The following is a 22,500-nucleotide window of genomic DNA, read 5'->3' on the forward strand; positions in this document are numbered from 1 at the left end:
CTTGCACACATACAGAAAATTAAGACAATGACAACAGATAGGACACACACAGAAAACTAGAAGAATATTGTCCATAAATAAATAGCCAATACTCACACCTGTTTCTCACAGACAAGGCAAGACAAGCCATCCACTGCTACTGGATACAGTTATATAGCATGATTTGCCTTAGCCCAGTGTTCATGACATCATAATCATCCTGTTGCTGTGGTATTGTGTTGTAAACCCGTTCTTCTACTCATCCTAACAGCCTTGAAAGCTTGTGAAAATATATCAACATATGTTTTTCCTTGAATCCTGAATCCCTGTTGTGCTTTAAAGTCCTTTTTTTATCTTTGTTTGCTACATTAACAATGGGTTCTAGCATGTCTGGGGATTCAGCACAATTTATAGACATTCCCTGTCCTCCGACATCTGGACAAAATATTTAATTTCTACCATGAGGACAACATACTGCAGATAAACATAAGAGGTACAGTAAAAAATAATATACTCTTTCAGATAGCCTGGTAATATCACAATTGATTTTCTTTTAATTTGTCATTACCTCTGACTTTACATACCTCAAGAACCCCAAATGGGTCTTGCTGGAGGCATTCCTCAAGAAATGAAGCTTGAGACAAGGGCACAGCTATCTGATACATTATCCAATTATCCACTACCTATTCTAGGTTACCTAGCTTAGAAATTATGCACTGTGAGCATCGTGAAGTTTAGTGAGCTTAAGCCATCAGATAGCGGACAGGGTCCAACTATTCAGGTGAAAAACAACTAGAAAAATATGAAAGATCAGCCTTTTGAGCTATTCAAGCTAAGCTAAAACACCATGCAGTAACAGTAAGAAATATTTTGAAAAATAAACTCCAAACACTAGTAATTAAAAGTAAAAAGATCTTGTTGCAATCAAAATTTCTTCACTTTTGCAAATAAAAACAGCTCATATAAATCGGTAAGGTTCACCTGATAAAGATTTGTTTCTACAAAGACGTGAAGCTATTTCTAATCACAACAAGATTTGCTGTTTTGGTCTAAAGAACGTGAAGCTGTTTTTATTTGCAAATGTGAAGAAATTTTGATCACAACAAGATGATTTTTTTTTACTATTTATTACTACTGTTTGGAGTTTAATTTGCAAAATATTTCTTACTACTACTGTTAGCTTAGCTCGAATAGCTCAAAAGGTTATTCGTTCATATTCATTCTAGGTTACCTATCTGCACTAAAGACATGCAAGGCTAAACTTCATCTAATAAGCTTTCCCTTCTGTCCACTTACTCTATGCAGCCATTTAAATGGCTATTGTCAACTCTCTGCCATACCAGCAGGGCTGTACAGCGGATCCCAGACAATACCTAAACAAGCCTTCTCTAGGGCTGCAAAAGACTCCTCCTCTTTGGGTTGAAGTCTGCAGCTCAAGTATACAACAGGGTACTCATCTCCTTCTGGGGAGACCTGGTAAAGTACAATCTCCACCTCACACTTAAAAGCATCTACCTGTACAATGAAGTCTTACATATAACCAGAGCTGTCTAATACAGAGGGTCCAATCAAATCATCCTTGAGCTTTCAAAATGGATGCTCTTGGGCTATTGTCTGGGCGGTTTTATCTAGTCTATTTTACCTGGCAAGGTCTGTAAAGGGAGTAGCTAGTGTAGTATACTGGGCAACAAAATTCCTATAGCATCCTGCTTTCCCTAAGAATACCCACACCTGTTTCTTTGGTAGTAGGGATGGGACCATTCCTGAACAGCTTCCACGTGGCAGCTTCTGGCCTAATCTTTCCACTACCCACTCTGTGACTCACATAAGATCCCTCTGCGATGCTCGCTTGGCACTTAGTCATCATAGTCAGTCCTGCCCTTTGCAATCTTGTCAGCAAGTCCCCAACATGTTACACAAGTTCTTACCAGGACAGACTGTAAATGGCAATGTCATCCAGATAAGCAAGGGCATAAACTCCTTCCTGCTAAAATGCAATCTACCAGCCTCTAGATGGTTACTGGAGTATTACTCATACCAATAGTTATCTTTGTAAGCTCCAAAAATCTAAATAGGGTTACAAACGCTGACCTCTCCCTGGCTACAGGTGTCAAGGATACCTGTCTATGCTCATTGATTAAGTCAACAGCAGTTAAATATTTAGGTCCTCTAGTTCCTCAGGGGCTTTATTTGCCCTGGGCACTGAGTAAGCATCTGATTCTGTGTGACTGTTCAATTTCCTGTATTCAAACACAGAATCAGGTGCTGCAATCCTTCTTAGGCACCAGCACTGGGACTGTTGGACTTCTGGATTACTTCCAGTTCCTCTTTTAAAGTTTGCATAACTCTTTCTGGCACTGTATAGAGATACTGTTTGATTAGTCACTGAGGTCCTGTGTCTACATGGTGCTCTACCAGTTGAGTACACTCTGACCAATCAGTAAATATATCCCAGAATTCCTGCAATACTGCACAGAATTTCTGATCCTGGCTAAAGGTTAATTGTGGGGAGAGGGTCACCTCATCCAGCATGATTCTCAGATTGAGCACTGCTAAGGAGGTCTTCCTCCAGATCTTCATCTGAATGCTCAGATAAACATTAACAGAGGAGGAAAAAAAATAATTTACTCTATTTCAGATAACCTGGTATTATCACAATTGATGTTCTTTTAACCTGACATTATACAGTCTTCACATTAATATATGTAGAGAGAAAACCATGAAGGTGATAATAAATCTTGTGTGGGACAATTAATGTAAATAAAAAATCCAGCATTAAAGATGATACAATTCTCCAATTACTGAATAACTTCCTAAATGTATAAGTCTAAGTGCTTTACCATATTTATTAACAACCCTAGTGTGGTTTCCTGTGAACGTTTGTTTTACTACTTGCATTGCTGCTTATCTGCATCACCACAATTCTGTTTCATTGCATCTTCTTATGTTTTGTTTTCTATTTTGTATCCGGGCTGAACCTGAAAATGGTCCATTGCGATCAAGACTCTATCCAGATCAATAAAGTAAAAATAAAATAAAATGCAGTGTTTCATTCCAACAGCATGCATTCTACCAGCTTTTTAATAAGATACTTCTTAACACAAGTCAAAATAGTAACTACAGATTTTTTTCTGGGTTATATTCATTACTAAAGTGAGCAGATATTGCCTGAAAGAAAAAAAAAGTTAATTATAAGATATTCTGTACAACATTAATGATTTACATTAATCCAGTTAAGCAATGTACACTTAAAGTTCCAAAAAGGTTTACTGTATCTGCAAACTGAGCTCTGCAACTGAACTATCATCCACTGTAAGGTAAGCACACTGAATAATTACAAACTGAGTGTAGATAAATCTATCCAAAAGTATCTGTTTGTAATGGCTCCTATAAAAGAACCCAACCAGATACAAAGCTGTAACACATGTAATACCTGTCTAACAGACCAGACCAATAAAAAGAAAGCCAAGTATAACTAATAACCTTCAGAACTATTATGAGTATTTAATATTTATTTGCAAAAATATAAATTCTCAGCATTGTAAGCAAAGTAAGAATGAAATTTAACAATTCTTATCAAGTTTGCAAATGAGATTTCTCAGAAAATGTTGTTGAGGAATAAGGGAAATATATACCTAGAGGAATACCAGTGTTGTCAAATCTACTGGAAATGAATGATAACGACTACAAAGCATATTCCTACTGATCACTGAACAAATAGTTTCATAAAAAAGTTCTAATAATGAAAATGTTCTGGAATCCTGTAGTTTACATAAGCTAATATGAGGAGTCTACTTTCATTTTTCCAACTCCAAGCATACTGATTAGCATACTGCCACCTAGTTGGCACTTGGCATGGTATATGTAATAAATCAGTATGCTACAAGACACTTTTTTGCAGGATGCTGTGCTCACTGCACCACTGGATGCAAGGGCTCTGCTCCCACACCCCAATCTCTAAATATACTACCTCAAAGATGACACCACTTTGGGGAAAAGCAAATGTTTTCTCCAACTTGGTGTGACATCAGTGGCTAAGGATTCAAAAAATGAGTGTGTGCATGCACAGCCCCACAATGGGGGACAATGAGGGGCCTTCCCCTGCAAAAAAATGCTTTGAAATTACACCTCATAAATTTGATTCTTACTTAGTAAGCTGGAAAGAAGACAGCATATGACAGCATGATCACTTTCCGCAATTTTGGCAAATTACAACAGGAAGCCACTTCAATGACAGAAATAAGTGATTTTAGTATTGATCTAAGACTCTAAAACAGTAATGACTTGGGGTTGACACTCCAATTTCATATACATTTTCATGAAGTTTACACTCAATGAAGACCACACCCACTCCTGTACTGTAATAAAACAAAGAGCCCACGTGACTGTGCAATATAACACAAGATATGAAAATCAAATAAACTGGGCTATTGAGTCTCTTACAAGCATCAAGTTCTACAAAAGCAATTCTTCGCATCTGCTGGAACCACAACAAATTATTCAAGTAATTTGCATTTCATTAAAATTGTTGTGAAATGAAATGTACAAATAAATTAATAAAAAATTGCTTTAGGAATATCAACATTTTGATAATGAAAATTTTAGTTAAAATAAAAGCTTGGTTGTTCTACCTTTTAATATTAAACCGAATGCTACCTCAAACTATGAAAATGCTACCATGTTTAAATTTAGTAGCATGCTGCTTAAATCTGAAACCTATGTATTAAACAAGAGGGTATTTAAGCAATAACCCATGTCTGGGTGTGGGTAATGCTGGATTTACCCACGGTTGGCATGGCTTTGTCATGAGGGTGAAGCCCGAGTGGCCAAACAAAGACAACCATGGGTAAATCCAGCATTACCCACACCCAGAAGTGGGTTATTCCTATTATACAATGACATTAAGAAAAAAAATACTTAGTTTTCTTAAATAATGGCATTGTATAATGCCTCCTTGCTGCCCTTTCGCAGCTGTCCGGTATTCTGTGGCAGTTCTGATGTACTGTGCATGTGTATGCTTATGAGCTGTGGGTGGAAGCAATGGAGAAAGCAAGATCTCTGTTGCTTTTTAGAAAGTGTCTCGCTATGATAAAGCAGTTTAACATAGCGAGACAGCTTTAAAAAAAGCAACGGAGAAAGTTCACTACATCCCACTGAGACCCCTCTCCAGTTCTCTCTGCCCTGGTCTACAAGGAGTTGGGAAGCAGCAGCAGCAGGTAAGGCAGGCCCCTGACTCATATGCAGCTCATGCAGGTAAACAGTCGCACATCCTGTTTCTGGTAGTGATATACTAACAGCAGAAGGACTGTATACTGAAAGGCATGATAATGTGGCAAGACTGTTGCACTGGGGTTTGTGCAAACATTACTGTACTAAAGCGGCTGAAAACAACTGGAAACATAAGCCACAAAGCATTACAGAAAATGATGAAGTTTATATCAAATGGGATCATCCATTACCAACAGTTCAAGAAATCATGTGAGAAAAATAGATACAGTAGTCCATGAAAAAAAAGACAAAAGTAGCACTAGTCACTGAAATTGCTACACCCAGTGACTACAGTGTCTTACATATCGAGAGACAAAGTCATAAGGGCAATGTGGAAGGAGAATACCCACACAGTTCCAGTAGTAGTTGGAGCAACGGGTCTTGTAAAAAAGAAGAATTTACAATCGTTGTCGCCTCACAGTAAGACGTTGTCCTGTTCGATTCTCAGCTAGAGCGTCTTCTGTGTGGAGACGTGCATGAATGGGTGTACCTTCGTTGAAGGTTGTGCATCAGGGCCGGCAACACAGCACATAAAAATCTACTGCCAATCATTAGCGGACCGGAGTTCCACTGTGGCGACCCCTAACCGGGAAAAGCCGAAAGACACAACAACTTAGATATGTTACAAATACATACAACTCCGCACAGATTGCAGGAGGAGTCATTACTGGGCACATCGCGGGTGCTGTGAAGAGCACTTCTGGCCAACATCAAAGATTGAAACAATACTAATTTCATGAACTTTAATCACACTTTGACTTAGGAATAGGGTCCATTCCTGTCATGGTATTAGAAACCCAAAAGACTTGGAGAAATTAAAAAAAGAGGTAAATTGGCATCAGAAATGTTGGGACAAGCATCAGCCCCAAACCCGATACTGAGGCCACTGACCTTAAAATAATCAATGCTGAATGAAGCAGGATCCAAGGCCAAAGCCAAGAATGATGACCCTAGCTCCAGGACCAACAAGTTAACATTGATCCTGGTGGCTGATACAACCGTCAACAGTCCAATTAAAGCTGGTGGTCTCAATATTGAATGCTAGAAGCCACTCTGGGGATGGAATAACTCACCCCAAGGAAAAGGAGATGAAGGGATACTTTGTCAGATATGGCAGATCCCTAAGCCACAGCTTAGGTCATTGTAGGGGGCAGCTTATGGAAGGAAGCCTACATCATTTTGCTAGAACCAGCATAGGCACCAAACCTAATGCTAAAGTTAAAGACCCTGTGGGGTCAAAGATGAATGAAATATAACCCATTGTGAAAGTCAAACAGTTAACTCCCAGCCACATGCCCAACACATTAACACTTGACTCCTGATGTTAGAAGTGTAAGACTCCTGGACCACTTCTGCTTTGCATTAAAAGTGCTTTGACATTCTTCTGTAGCCCAAGTGGACTACCAAAGACCTACTAAACATGACAGATGCCAATGATGAGGAATGAGGCTATGAAACTTGGGCTCAAATATAATCGAAGGCACACTTTCAGCATAGGGAAGGCGAATTCAAATAGGCTACCACTTCAACATACTTAGATCTGAGATTGAGAGGAGCAGGTTCAATCAAAGGCACATCCTACGCTACAGCAGGTCTACCCAAAGCAGAATCAGTGATTTATAACTTCTTAACACTATGTACAGAATCCCAGTCAGATTCTGACTTCCTTTTAGCTTGTTCAGAGGAATGACCATTGGAAATGGAGGGAGACATCCTAGTAGACAATTCAACAGCAAGGATAGCCTGGAATTTCTCCAACTCTAAATGGTTCTCTGTCTTCTTCAAAGTATATGGCTTTAAAGCTGCACAAATTTGACACTCTTCAGAGAAATGCTCCTCATATTAACACTTTAAAAAAATTTGTATCCTTGTTCTTGATGGGATTTTGCCTCCATCTACACCTGCAATTTTGTAAAGACTGAGAGTACTGTTTTGAATCCATTATGACTATCAACCTACACACAGAAACTGCAAAAGCAAATGACATTTCAAAACGGTGCCTAACCTGTTAAGGTTGAGGGAACCATGACTGCAGTTACATATGCTTAACTACAGAATTTGCATATGCTTAATTTTAAAAAAACTATTAAAAAGTAAGAAAACAATGGAATGGACTGACCTGAAAGATGATCAGAAACCAGAGACTTGCAAAGAGAAGCAGAACAAGGAAATCCACTGCCAAAAACAGTATGCATTATAACTGGTAGTTTGTAGCTTTTTTGCTCGATCTAAATTAACTAAAACAGGATTAAGAAATCTGCATATGGTGCCTTAGATGTTGAGCATGACTGGGGGGGGGGGGGAGTAGGGGCTAAGGTAGCCTTGGAAAGTGTTAGGTGACAGACTACGTCTTGCCAGTCTTAGTCCTACTGGTGATACAGCAGACACTACCCAAAAAATCAGATGTTACTAGCAAAAATATTAAAATTTATTGTTATAAGTAATAAAACACATTGCTCAAATTATCTTCACAGAGCTATTTCGTTCATAACCACACTCTAAAACCAAAGTCAAACAACAACTAGCTCAATTAATGATATGCATTCAAACTTGCCTGCAGTACAACCCATTCATTTTTGGTATACAATAGTAATGATTACTTTTTTGAGCAAGTAATTCTAGGTAGACCCACATTTGGTGGGTCCCTACTCATGAACAAGCATCAACATCACTGGGATGAGCACAGCACCCACACAGGTCAAATGACAACTACTACACACTAATCTTGAGATAAAAGAAGTGAATCAGAAATAATTCCAACTGACAACTACAAACATCCTTTGATAATGAAAATGGATCTACCAAATGTAAGAATTCTAGAGGACTACATATACATACAGCAAACCTGGACAGCAGATCACCTAAGTGCTTTGGTCATTAATGGAATGTCCTTCCCTGACCGAATCAGCATCTTTCATCAAACATTTGGCAGCATCTCTTTGTGGTAATGACTTTATATTTCAAAATGTACTGGTCTTCTACTCTTCAACTATGCAAGTACAACAACTATTACTTTTCAATTACATCCCTGTAGGCAGAATGGCACAAAATGTATTTACTATTTCTATAAATCAATAATACTGCATGATTTTAGCTATGTAACAACTTCTGTACAATCACAACCAACAGCAGAACAGCAGGACAGCAGAACCAGCAAAATATTCCAAAAACGATAATGGATTCTGTTCCACAATAAAATTTTAAAATGTATGTTTAATTGATTGATTATTTAATTAAATGATTGTTGGTGTTGTATAAATAGGGGAATGTGTTTTTTGGTAAATTTGTACTCTTTGAAGGCTGCAATGGCCAAGGCACTAAGACAAGACAAGCAATAAATTTTATTGTGGATCTGAATCCATTGTCGTTTTTGGAATATTTTGCTGGTTGTGCTGTTCTGCTGTTGGTGTGATTATGGTGTTTATTCATGGATTCGGATTCCCTACTCAACATTCCCCGGGTGTTTCGTGAGGACTTGACTGTTACCCCACCGACTTCAGGTGCTTCAGGTACACCAGGTGCTTTGGGTATGGTGCTACAGAAAACCATGGACAATTTTGTGGTCCATGGTACTTCGGTTTCTGCTCCAAATGCTGTTTTGAATGCTTTGCCCACAACTAATCATGTTGCTGGAGTTGCCAGTGTCTCTGGAACTGCTCAACTTTTGAATAATGGTGAGGCTACATCTTTTAATTTTGCATCGAAGTTTATGGAGGACAGAATGCAGAGACACAATAATCCTTTTGGTGGCATTGGTGAGAATCCAAATGTTTCCTTTCCACAAGAAATACAGGACAGTGTTGACAGTTTTGAGAAATTAATTTTCTGTGAAACATGCTGTCATTTTAATCTCCTGGGTCTAGTGAGGTATACAGAACTGAATATCACACCCCGAGGAATGAGAGCTTTTAAGAGCTCAGCTACTCCGTTTGACTTAGTGGACACCACTGATGTAGCCTTTAAGGATTGATGGTCAACTAAAGCACATACTTGTGCTATGGAGTGGGTAAGCATTTTGGTGGAAAGGGGGCAATTACTACATTCTAAATTGAAAAATGATTTAAATGTGATGTACACACAACTTCTAAATCAAGTGGGGAATTCTAAAGTTAATGATATTTTTAAAAATCTGAAAGAAAAACTGAATAAGTTTGAAAATGAGCAGGTCCACCTTAAATTACATAAAATTAGATGCAATGTACGCGATTACGGAAATGGGCGTGCTTTTTTGCGGAGAAACAAACAGAATACTCGCTCTGGACAATATGGGAAAACTGCAGGTAATAAAAAACAATTATCTGTATCTTTTGCTTCTTCAGGTGGGGTAGGTTATACTACAGGCTCAGAGAATGATGTCCGTGATTTTCCCCCACTGCCTGCAGCACAAGATCCTGAGTCCCATCAACAGCATTTTCGCCATAATGAAGAAGGTGCCAAAAGGGGAAACAAGAAGAAGGGAATTGGTCTCAATCCTGCAGCAAGTGAAGGACAATTTAAACAGACTTAAACGAGGTAGATGGAACTGATTGTCCTCCTTTGGGCTGTTCTTTTTCTAATAGTATTGTTTCAGATGTTTCAAATGCTTCAAATGTGGTAAATCTATCTGGATGTACCTTAACTGATGAACAGATTTCTGTTCTCCGTCTTGGTTTAATGTTTGTACCCACTGTAGTACCTAGGTTATATTTAATTCAACAGGATGTTTTTAAATTAATTAGGAAATTACATCTTAAATGTTTTTTTGACGCACAAGGGGATAAACAGTTAAAAACTAATAATCCTGAATACAGTTTAGAAACTGATAGTGAAGGTGACAGTTTCTTTTCTTGTATATCTGATGATTTTGATGTCAATACTTCTCCAAATGCTTATTCTTTGTTAGATACTAGTGGTATTCATTTTCAAAGTAAATTTATACCCCCCCCCCATGTTAATAGTACTGTTACACATTTTTCAGAAATGCTCAATTTCTCCATACAGGAACTTGTTGAGGAGCATAGCCATACTTCTTGGCAAAATAATATGACTAAAATGAATGGCTTGCTCTTAGCAATCTTGCAGGTAGAAGTGATTTAATTATTAAGTCTTCGGATAAAGGCAACAAAATAGTGGTGCTTCATTATACATAGTATTATAATATGTGTATGCAACATTTAAATGATAATTTGACTTATGAAACATGTGAGATTGCTACATACTTGAATGTTATACAAGATTTTTCTGTATTGATTGAAAAGGGAGTATGACTGGGTTATTTTTCTAAAAAGGACTTAAGATACAAAATTTAATTTTGATAATTGTAACTTAGCTACTTTTTATTGTCTCTCTAAGCTGCACAAAGATAATGTTAACCCCACCCCCAGGGCGCCCCATTGTTTCTGCTGTAAATTACTTTTTGCATAATATAGGAATTTTGATACACAGTTATTTGTTACCTTATGTTGAAAGACTTGATTCCTATATTAAAGATTCATTTGATTTTATTGACAAAATTTCAGATGTATACTGGACTCAGAATATGTTTTGGATTGCTATGGATGTAAGTAGTTTATATACCAATATTAGACATGTTGATGGAATACGAGTCTTGCAATATTTTTTAGATGATAGCCCGAGTTCTCATTACATTATTGATTTAACTTATTTATGTTTGCTGCATAATTATTTTAGTTTTGATTAAGTTATTTATCATCAATTAAGAGGTACAGCCATGGGGGCACCATTTGCCCCCATGTATGCGAATCTCTTTATGGCTAGGTTTGAGTTGGACTATATATATAGAAATGTATTTGTGCAACATGTTTTATTCTATTTCAGATATATTGATGATTTGATTTTTATTTGTGATGGGGGATTAAATGAAATATCAAGATTTTTTTCAGAATTAAATGATAATGTTTATAATATTAAATTTGATGGTTTACAATGTGGTACAGAGGTTAATTTCTTGGACATTCATCTATCTGGAATGAAGAATGGCTCTATTGCAACTACAGTCCATCGAAAATTTGAGGATGGCAACTAGTACTTATTTGGTACGAGTTGCCATCCGACCCATACTATACAATCTTTACCTTATGGAGAGATTATTAGATTGTCTAGGCTCTGTAATAATAAATTGGACTTACAAAAACAAATCATTCAAACACTATTTATGTTTTTACAGAGAAATATAGTGAGAATTTAAATTATGGGTCTATTGATAAACTAATACAGTATAATTTGAATAAATAAGACACTAGTGGTAGAAAAAGATTTACTAGTGTTAGTAATATTAATTCTTTGGTTGAAAAAGATAAAATGTTTTTTGTGACTACTTAAAACATTTTAAGTACTAGGATCTGGGAACTAATAAAGCATTATTGGAAATTCTTACATAGAGATGAACTGTTACATAGAATTGTCTCTGATTCACCCTGTGTGGCTTACAAGAGAGGTCAGAATTTGGGAGACAAATTAGTTAAAGCTTATTATACTGCACCAGTAGCTAGTCCCTCCACCTCACTAGTATCTTTGAGTACTATACCGTGTAACAATTGCAATATATGTTCCCTTATTAAATTGAGTTTTCCTAGGATTAATGGAAAAACATTTAGACCACATAATTATTTCACATGTGATACAGTGGGTGCAATTTATTGCCTGAGATGTCCCTGCAACCTTTTCTATATTGGGGAAACTAAAAGGAAGTTTAGAATTGGGTTGCATGAATATATTAGAGATATTAAGAAGGGGAGATTAGAAAGTCCTATAGCATCTCATTTTGGGAAAAACATAATAGTGATGCTAACTTATTACAAGCTACTATTTTGGAAGAAGTGTTTATCAGGAAAGGGGATGAAAGGTTAATTAAAAACATTTTACAGTATAAGGAAACTGTATTTATATTGAAATTTGACACACTGACACCTAGAGGTTTGAACAGAGAAGTTAATTGGAGAAGTTTGCTTTAAAATTTTAAAATGTACGTTTGATTGATTATTTAATTAAATGATTGTTGGTGATGTATAAATAGGGGAATGTGTTTTTTGGTAAATTTGTACTCTTTGAAGGCTGTAATGGCAGAGGCGCTAAGACAAGACAAACCAACTTCTGTACAATATTTTCTGTAAATTCTTTGATAAGAGTTGTGGCTAAAAAGTGAATGACCAATACAACTAACTACCCAGTTAATGAAGTGTAAATCAACAAATTAAACAAAAAGGTATGTAAGGGAAGTAGAGAATAATGTACTACAGAACATGCTTATGTAACCGGAGGATTATCATGCTGCAGAAATTCAAATGAAACTTGAAGCATTTGCTAATATTCTACTCCAAATTAAAAAAAAATACTGTACAGAGCACCTCCACTACCCTATTACAACTGATGGCTGGTAGCTTTCACCTCTAGCATAGTAAGCACCTGTCAACCCCTTTTAGACTCAGTAACAGGTAATGTTCAAAAAATAAAAAAGGCAGGTTTAACCAGTTTGGTTTATGAAACCACTAAGAACACTAAATAACCAGACAACCAGTCTGATGCCTTGTTCAGAACGAGTTTGCAGTTCATTGTCACAAATGTTAACAGCTACATTGCTTACATTACCTCACATTCTTGTACCATCCTTTTATGTGTGGTCTGTACTCATTACATACTTATACCTCTCTATGGTCTTCCCTTAAAAACAGGATACTGGTTGGTCCACTTCAGACCACTAGAAGTGCACAAACAGGCATTAAAAGACAAAAGTAGAGTAAACATATTAGGGGGGATAAATAAGTGCACTACATAGCAAAACAAAAGTTCAATACACCAAGATGTAAAAGTATATGCTTAAAATGGTATTACCTGCATACAGCACAGCCTGGACACGGTCTCTTATGAAAGCAGCATGGCTGTCCATCGCATTTTGAAGAGGTAGTGTATTATTGGGGCCCGGAACCACAAGTGGGCCAACAATAAATGCACATGCTGCCCCAAGGTAGTTTACTAGTGATGCAATAGCTGTAGCAGTAGCTCTCTGGTCTGCAGGAAACCATGTTGCAGATAAAAATGGAGGTGCACTTATTAAAAGTGGACCCCCAAAGCCATTAAACAACTGTCCAATATGGATTAACCTAGAATTAAAAATATACATTTACTGCATTAATATACAGAGATTGATAAGCACCAGTAAGTACAGATAATTTGCCAGTTTTAAACAAGTTTTACACAATAATCAGTGTGACATCTTATGAACATCTTGGTCAGTCAGTGCCTCACAGACATAGCAAAATATGCAGTTAAAAGAAAGATGGCAGTAAAGATTGTTGTCTGAGGGATTCTCCCCAAAACTTTCCAATAAGTCCAGAAGCAAAAATTGTCTTATAAGCAGTCTTGAAAGACAACAGTAGAATAGAAACATGAATGTAAACCATACTTTTTACTCCTCTTATGTATTACTTCTGTCAGCAGATATAAACATTAGGTCTTTTTCTGGCTACCAGATGAGTCTGAAAATGAGAAATCAGTGCCATAAATAATCTATGGTTGCATCACGTATTTTGTTAGCTGCACAATCTACCAGTGCAAAGATACCTAAACACCATTAAAACCGTCCACCTGCAGAAGTGGCAAAACTGAGGGGCAGTGACCTTTTAACAAGAGGAAGTGGGGGCTCATGGTTTCACTTTCTACTAAAAAACGATAACTGCAATGAAGACGTATGTGAACCCACAGTTTCACAGATAACTGTATACAGGGAAGTTAAAAAAAATCTGTCCATACATGTATCTACTTTCTCAATTACCATAAAAATATGAAAATGTTCAAAACAGCAATAACTAAAAAGTCCAAACAAAACTCTGGAATACCATGTTCAAACCCTGTTGTTTTGTTTTCAGTTTTTACCGTCTCTTATGGATAACAAAATGGAACAATGTAATTAATATCACAGGAGATCCAAAAAAACCAGAAAAAGGTCTTTAAACAGTTTCAGGAGATTAAATGCATTGTTGTTGAGATATAAGTCAGTACACTGCAAAAAACATTTGCTTAAGTCTGAAAAAACAGCACATGCAACTATAATTATTAGAGGGAGTGCACTTCACAGATATAAAGCAATGATTAACATGTCATATGACATTCCAAAGGTAATGATTTGAAAGAGTAAAAGAAATAATGGAATGCAATAGGAAAACTGCAAACATAAATAACTGATAACAGTATCTCTATGCAGATTATTACGTAGGCTGGCAGGAGTACAGCATGACATTTTAGAAGCTGCAGCTCTAGAAGATATAAAGTAAAGTTATTCTAATGAAAAGCTACAACAAAGAAACCAGCTACATTTTCTGAAACAGGAGGACTGCCGAGCTCACTAGGCAGTCTGCTGACAAATAAATTGGAGAGGTGCTGTTAACGTAAAACCAATAAATATGTTAAGAGGATCAGTAAGGTGCACAGCAGTAATATCATTTCCTAAATCTAACTGGACAATAACTACAGGATATGACACAGCAGGGAGAGGAGGAGCAGAAAGGGGGGCCTTTCAGCCTCCCAGTCCCTCCACAGTACAAAGACTAAATGTCCACATCTGCCACCAGAAAAGTACAGTTGTGTACACTTACCATAAATGTAGATGTTGGAGTGCATTCACTGTTGCAGTCATCACACTTGGGTTATCCTGCCAGAGGTAGCCCTCAGTCGGCCCGAATACCAGAGGCTTAGTATTTCTGCGTCAGTTGTTGTTGCTCCAGGACTGACGTCAGGTCGTCAGTGATATTAAATCGGGCAGCCGATGCCATTACATCAGTTTTTCTTGCCCCAAATGTCAGGAGCCCCAAATGTCAGGAGCCTCCAAATAGGGAGCTAAGTTATGGTGGAAGAACACCACCAGTAGAAAGTAAATACCAAAAGGCAGTGCAATGAGTGAGGAAGAGAGAGAAAGAGAGAGAGAGACAAGGGGATGACGGGTGGGAAACCAGGACTGCAACAGTGAATACACTCGAACATCTACATTTATGTTAAGTGTACACAATTGTACTATGTTCATCGTGTTTCACTGTTGCAGTCATCACACTTGGGTTGATTCCCAAAGCTGAAGTATAGGGTGGAGGCAATCAAGAAGCATTGGGGCTGGCTAGTATGCCCTGCAAGACTGCAGTTGCAAAGCCTGCCCTAGATTTGGAAAAGCTAGGCAGGTGGTAATGCTTGGTGAAGGTAAACGAACGCCATGTTGCAGCCTCTAGGATGTCCCTGCTAGGGACCCCTCTGAGAAAAGATGCAGAGGTGGAAGTTGCCCTAGTGGAATGTGTCCTGACCCCCTGTGGGGGTGATTTCCTATGGTGTTTGTAACAGAAATGGATATATTATGCTATCCATTTGGAAATGGTTTGCTTGGATATGGCCTTGCTCTCTGCCCCTGCTGCAAAGCTGACTAGTAACTGGTCAGTTTTCTTAAAGGGCTTAGTCCTATCCAAGTAGAGTCTGAGCTGTCTATGCACATCTAAAGAGTGCAGGATCCTTTCCCCCTTATTTTGAGGCTTAGGGGAAAAAGGTGGGCAAATGAACAGATTGTTTGAGAGCACACTGGACACCACTTTAGGCAAGAAAATTGGGTTAGTCCTGAGGGAGACCCTGTCAGCATAGGTTCATATGTAGGTACTAGGCTATCGGCCCTGGGGCCTATACAAGCCCAGCCAAAAAGGTACCCTGGCTTTTGCCACCCAAGAAAATTATTTTCCTGTGCCACTGTCGAGCAGAGCCACAGAAGTGATCCCCTGGGTGAATTTCCTATTTCCCATCCAATCATCAAGATTCTTCTTGAAGAGTGCTAATGAGGAGCTTTGTTTGATATATATAGGTAGTTTATTCCAGAGTATGGGAAGTCTCTGGGACAGGAATCTATCCCTCCGGCATGTTCTGTTTACTGTGGTGACAAGGTTTAGGTCCCTAGAGGGTGTAGCTTGGAGGGATTGGGATTTCTTTAAGTGGAGCATGTCCAACAGCTCCGGGTTTGACATAGCTTTGTATGTTAAGCAGAGATCACCTCTGAGTAGGTGATATGCGACAGAGTAAAGCTGGAGGTTTTTTTAGATGGTCTGCATAGGGCATCTGTTGGAGGCCGGTAATCCTCTTTGTGAGGTATTTCTGCGGCCTTTCCAGTTGTTGTAGATCTCGTTTGGTACATACCAAAAGGGGCGTTGTACTCTATAATGGGTCTAATGAGTGATGAGTAGAGGGGAACAATGACCTCTTTTTTTCTGGATGAGAAACCTTTTGTGATGAGATGTGCCACTTAAAAGGATTTCCTGACTACTGTGGCGATGTGATTATCAAAGGAGAGACTACTGTCCACCTGTGTCCCAAGGTCTCTTATCACACTTTCAGTGTTAAGTATACTACTGCCTAAGTTGTAGTTCATGGGTACAAAATTTTTACCAAAGGGGATGACGATGCACTTTTGGTATTGAGCTTGAGGCCATGGCTTTGACACCAGGCATATGTCTCAGTGAAGCCCTTTTGTAGGATGTCCACATCGTTAGGAGTTTCAGTTATGGCTCCTATTTTGCAGTCATCTGCGAACTTTGTTAGCCAAAGACCTTCTGTGTTAGCCTGTACTTCAGAGAAGTAGATACCAAACAGGAGAGGACCCAGGACTGAACCCTGTGGTACCCCACTTGTCACTGGTCTGAAGTCGGATTTAAAGTCTGCTACTTTCACAGTGTAGGATCTGTCAGTGAGCCAGTTAGCAACCAATCTTGTGACATAGGGATTTATACCTAGTTTAGTGAGTTTATCTATAATTCCAGAGTGGGGTAGGATGTTGAAAGCCTTGGCAAGATCAAGATAGGCTATGTGAACCACCTTACCCTCGTCTATGGCTTTGGTGACTGCTTCAAAGAAGTCTATCAGGTTTAGGAGACATGATCTGCCTTTTACAAACCCGAACTGGGTGGGGTCCAGAGTTTGGAGATTACCAATGTCTTTGTTTATAAGTTCCATGATGATATGTTCCATGGCCTTGCAGACCAGGCTTGTCAGGCTAATGGGGCGGTAGTTCCTGGGGTCTGTGGTGGCTCCTCCCTTGTGGAGTGGGATAACCGTCGCTGTGCGCCATTCAGCAGGCACAAAGCCTGGGGTGAGGCTATGATTGAACATGGTATTTAGGTGGGGTGCCAGTTCCTTCTGTAGTTCGTGCAGAATGCAGCCTGGGATGTTGTCTGGTCCCATGGATGCTGTGTTCTTGGCTTTGGAGACTGTGGTTTTTACCTGTGCAGCCATGATTACAGGAACTTTGCATTCTTCCAGTATAGAGATGGGCTCTTTAGGGGGTGAGGGGGGGTAAAGTTAGCACTGAACGTATCTGCCGGGATGTTGGCAATATCAGTTGGGTCTGTATATTTAGTGCCATTGTGCTGTAACTCAGAGCAGATCTGAGTGTTGCCATTGAGATTCTTGACATAGCTATAAAATGCTACGTGGCTGTTTTTAGAATAAGTGGCGATTTTGTTTTCGTAACTAGCTTTGGAGGATTTTATCAGGGATCGCAGCTTCTTACTGAGGCTGACCAGGGAGCTCCTCTACTCATGGGATTTTACTCTTTTTTGCAACAGTTTCTTCCTTCTGCTGTACAGTTTGTTTATGGCAGGGGACCATCAGATTGGCTTCCCTTTTTTTGGAGGATAGCATCTTGGTTCTGTTTGGGACAGCATGATCCATGCACTCGTGTAAGTGCTTATAAAATGCAATTGTGTAGGATTCAGTAGTCATAACTATATTGTCCATTTGCATGGGTGTCATGAAGTTCGCCACTTCTGTCTTAAGAAGCATGAAGTTGGCTTTGGAGAAATTTTTTACCATGGTTTCCTTAATGGGGGGTGGGGGCAGGATGTGGATATCTAGGGTAATTAGCTTATGGTCGGATTGAACCAATGAGTCGTTGACTTCAGGTGTGGAACACCAGTCACTCATGTTGGTAATGACTAGATGTAGGATATTGCTGCCCCTGGTGGGGGTGTGGAAATGTTGATCCAGGGCATTGGAGTTTATGAATTCCAGAAAGCGTTGAGTGAAGGAGTTGGTACACGAGTAGTTTTCCCAGTTAATGGTGGGGTAGTTGAAATTGCCCATTATTAGGGTGTTTGGTTGAACCCTAATATTTTCCAGTACATCAAGAAAAGAGGAGTGGGAATCCTGGGGCATGGTGGGGGATCTGTAGCAAGCTACAATTTGGAGTGCAGTTTTGCCTAGAGTTAGTTGCACTTGGATAACCTCGGCTGCATTATGCTGAGCAACTAGCCTTGAGGTGTGGATATCCTTAACGAATATGGACACACCTCCACCTTTGGTGTTCCGGTCCAGGTTACATGGCCAAAAAGTGTGGTATGAGTTATAGCCTGGTAGTGTAGGGGTGCAGGGGTGCTCTCTGGAGCCTTGAACCAGGTCTCAGTCACTGCACAGATATCGATGTTCTCCATTTTAAGGAGTGCCTCGAGTGAGTACATTTTGAGATTTAGACTTCCAGCATTGAGTAGTATCACCCTCAGTTTTTGATTGCCTGTTCCTGTTATGGTGGTGAATTTATCATTTGAACCTTGCCTAAAAAAGGCACTATAGGGGCGGCAAGAACCTTAGTCAGTATCCAGAATCCCAGGGGTGACAGGTGCAGGCCATCTCTGGCAAAGCATCGTGGCCTGCCGACCATGTCATCCCAGGCAGACAGATACTGGATCCCTTTAGAATGACACCAGAAGCTTAGCCAATTGTTGAAGTCAGTCACTTTGTCCTTGTACTGCGGCATCATTCTGGGTGATGGCAGAATGCTACTCAGGGCTAGGGTCATACCTGCCTGGGCTACAAGATCGGCAAGCTCTTCCATGTAGTCCAGGGAGGTAAGCCTCGGGTCATTCACACCAACATGGACAAAGACAGAGTCATATTTGTACTTGTTGTGGAGTGTCGTGAGTGGGTGGGTTATGTGGCAGATCCTGGCACCCGACAGGCTGCTGACAGTAACCTTCTCTCCTTGTTTAGCCTGGTGAGTGGGACATCAGTGTGGCTGACTATAGAGTCACCTATGACTAGTGTGTTGGGTATGTTGTTTTGCCTTATTGGCTGTGGTTGAGTGGCACACTGAGTCTGTGGGCTATGTGTCATTTGGGTTGTGTTGGGGGGGGTTGCCTGCATTTCTGCTTTGGAGGTCTCTGTTGCTTAAGCAGATTATTACTGAGAGTCTCCATGAATGTTTTTGTTTTTCTATGTGTGGATTTTGGTGGTGTAGATTTAGTGAGACTATGTGATGAGCATGGTGTGGTGCAAGTGTTTACCTTCTCCTCTTGACTGTCAAGTTCAGTCTTGGTTGGAGAGAGCTTTACCTCCAGTTTGGCTAGATAAGTGCATCTCTCACAGGTTGTAGTGTTGGGTGGTAGGAGGAGAGGGTTGTCTGTGTTCATGAGGCAATTTCTACATTGCCCCAAGATGCCCAGATTCATCAGATAGACAAGAGAGAACACTGGGAACTGACCCTTGGACATGCCTGAATAAAAAACTATTTTCCTCTAGATAAGTGAGGAAAGTGAGTACAAGAGATGTTTTTCTCTAAGCAAGTGAGGAAAGTAAATACCAAAACTGTTTTCCTCTAGGTAATGAGGAAGGTTGAGTGCTGTAGTAATTAGTAGGTTATTTAGCGCTTACAACAAGTTCTGAACAAGTGCTGATCACGAATAAGCAAATTCAAGTGCTAAAACTAAGAATCTGTATCTGGACTAAACTAGTTACAGGAAAGGGGGAAACAAGTGCAAATGCAGGCTTTTAAATCAGAAAGTTGAGAGAGATAGAAAAACTGCCCAAATGGCCAATAACTACAATTTCTGAGCCAGAACCACTCCTTATGTGGTAGATAGGTTACCTAGTGCTTACCACTCCCACTAATAAGCTAGAAGGCTTCCCTCCCAACACAGAAAGCTTGGGGGGGGGGGCTCAGAAGCTTACATACAGTCCTGGATACAACAAATCTGAATCTGGACTACACTAGTTACAGGAAAGGTAGGAAACAGGCTTAGATTTTTTTTTTTTTTTTGATGAAGGGTTCCACAGCCATGAGTGCTTGTAGCTCAGACACTCTTCTAGCTGAAGTGATGGCCAGAAGCAAGGCTGTTTTCCAAGAGAGGAATTTTAACTCTGCTGAAGCTGCAGGCTCAATGGGGGTAGCTTGAGCTTTTCCAAGACAAAGTTAAGGTCCCAAGCTGGGGAAGTGGCTCTTCTGGGTGGCCTTAAGTTGTTAGCCCCTCTTAGGAACTGCTTGATAAGAGGGTGAGAAAAGAGAGATGGCTCTGTGCTGTAATGAGCAGAGATGGCAGAGGCATGAATTTTAATAGAAGAGAAGGATAGGCCCCTGTGAATTAAGTCTGCTAGATAATCCAGGATGGCAGGTAAGGAGGGCTGTGCTGTTTCAGCTTCTTTAGCCTAGATCCAGGAGCAATGCCTTTTCCACTTGTCGGCATAGGATTTTCTAGTGCTGGGACGTCTGACTTCACGTATAACATCCAGGACTTGCTTGCTTAGGCTGGCCACTGGAGGAGAGGTCAAGGAATAAGCCAGGCTGCCAGGTTCAGGGTCTGCAATTTTGGATGCAAGAATTCTCCATTCTGCTGGGTCAGGAGAGTTGGAATCTGAGGAAGCTGCCATGGGGGCAACGGTGACAGACTGCACAATAGTGGGTACCAGTGTTGGTGTGGTAAGTCTGGGGCAATCATTGCCCTTGGTTTTTCCTCCCCTATTTTGAGTAGTACCCTTGTAAGAAGAAGAAGTAGAGGGAGAAATGCATAGATCGAGAGGTTTACCCATTGGAAGGATGGGGCATCCATATTCCAGGCCTTGCTGTGAGGTTCCCTGGTGCAGAATTTGCTGAGCTGGTGGTGGTTGTGAAACGCAAATAGGTCCACCTTCGGGGTACCCCATTTCTGGGTCAGGAGACTGAAGGTGCTGTGGTTTAATTGCCACTTGTGTGGGTCTAGGAGATGTCTGCTTAGGTTATCTGCCAGAGAGTTTTAGTTGCCTGGCAGGGATTGCACTAGCAGGTGAACTTGCATAGCTGAAGCCATGTGCCAAAGGGTCATGGCTAGCCTGCAGAGTGGGTAAGAGTGATTTCTTCCCTGCTTGTTGATGTACCACATCACTATGGTGTTGTCTGTTTTGATTAATAGTGGCCCCGAATAGAGTAGGGGTTTGAAAGCTGTCAGAGCATGTTGAACAGCTAGCACCTCTTTTTGGTTGATGTGCAGATGTATTTGATTTGGGCTCCAGTAGCCCTGAATACACCTGCCATCCAGGTGCACACCCCAGGCATAGTCTGATATGTCTGTGGTTAGGGTCTGGGTGGCGTTCAGTTGTGAAAAGGAAGGCCCTTTTTGTGGTTGCATGCTTCTGCCCACCAAAGAAAATATTTCCATAGATAAGGAACCCTAGAGCTTGCAGGATTTTCCTTGCGGATAACTGAGTTCTGGTGGCTAGTTGACAGAAGTAGCCTGTTAGATAGGAGTGTTTTTCTGGAATAAGGAATGCCATCTGGGATGCAGTGTCCAGGCTTGCTCCCAGGAATACAATTTTCTGACTGGGGACTAGTTTGGATTTCTTTTCATTTATAGTGTAGTCCAGTGAGGTCAGTAGGTCCTTTACAAAGGTCAGGTGTTGTAACAGCTTTTCCTGAGTGTCTGCCTGAATCAGGCAGTCGTCCAAGTAGGGGTAAATTTTAATATTTCTTTGTCTGCAAAAAGCAATGGCTGGAGCCAGGCATTTTGTGAAAACTCTGGGAGAAGTGGATAAGCCAAAGGGATGTGCAGAGAACTGATAGTGCATAGATACTGCCCTGAAACGTAGATATTTCTTGCAAGAATCCCTAAATGGGATGTGCAGAAAGGCCTCTTTTATGTCTAAGGTGGCTAACCAAGCATCTTTGGATAGCACAGAAAGAAGCTGCTGGAGGGTGAGCATTTTGAATGTTGGTATCACAGGAAGGTGTTGAGAATTGATAGATATAGGATTGGGTGTCAGGTGCCCTCTTTTCTGGGTACCAGGAAAAGTCTGGAATAGAAACCTTGGCCTATCTAGTCTGCAGGAACAGGCTGCATTGCCCTCATGGAGAGCAGGGAATCAACTTGGTTTGGGCCTCTGCCCACTGGTTTGGGGGAAGATCTGGGATCCCTTCTGGGGTTGGCAGTGTGTGGAAATAAAATTTGTAACCCTGGGACACAATGCTGATTACCCATCGGTCGTTGGTGATGGAGGCCT

At 40.1% G+C, this 22,500-nt stretch overlaps 1 protein-coding gene across 1 annotated transcript in view; it reads right to left on the bottom strand.

Moving 5' to 3' along the window:
- Positions 1-22,500, bottom strand: part of SLC49A4 (solute carrier family 49 member 4) — an 838,329-nt gene that overhangs the window by 426,966 nt on the left and 388,863 nt on the right. Inside the window, exon 3 of the mRNA XM_044062768.1 lies at positions 13,078-13,346. Within this exon, the coding sequence (XP_043918703.1) occupies positions 13,078-13,346 (269 nt within the window). The remainder of the gene's footprint in view (positions 1-13,077; positions 13,347-22,500) is intronic.

This window comes from Protopterus annectens, chromosome 2.part1 (assembly GCF_019279795.1).
Source record: "Protopterus annectens isolate FY-2018-M chromosome 2.part1, PAN1.0, whole genome shotgun sequence".
Taxonomy (NCBI): domain Eukaryota; kingdom Metazoa; phylum Chordata; order Ceratodontiformes; family Protopteridae; genus Protopterus; species Protopterus annectens.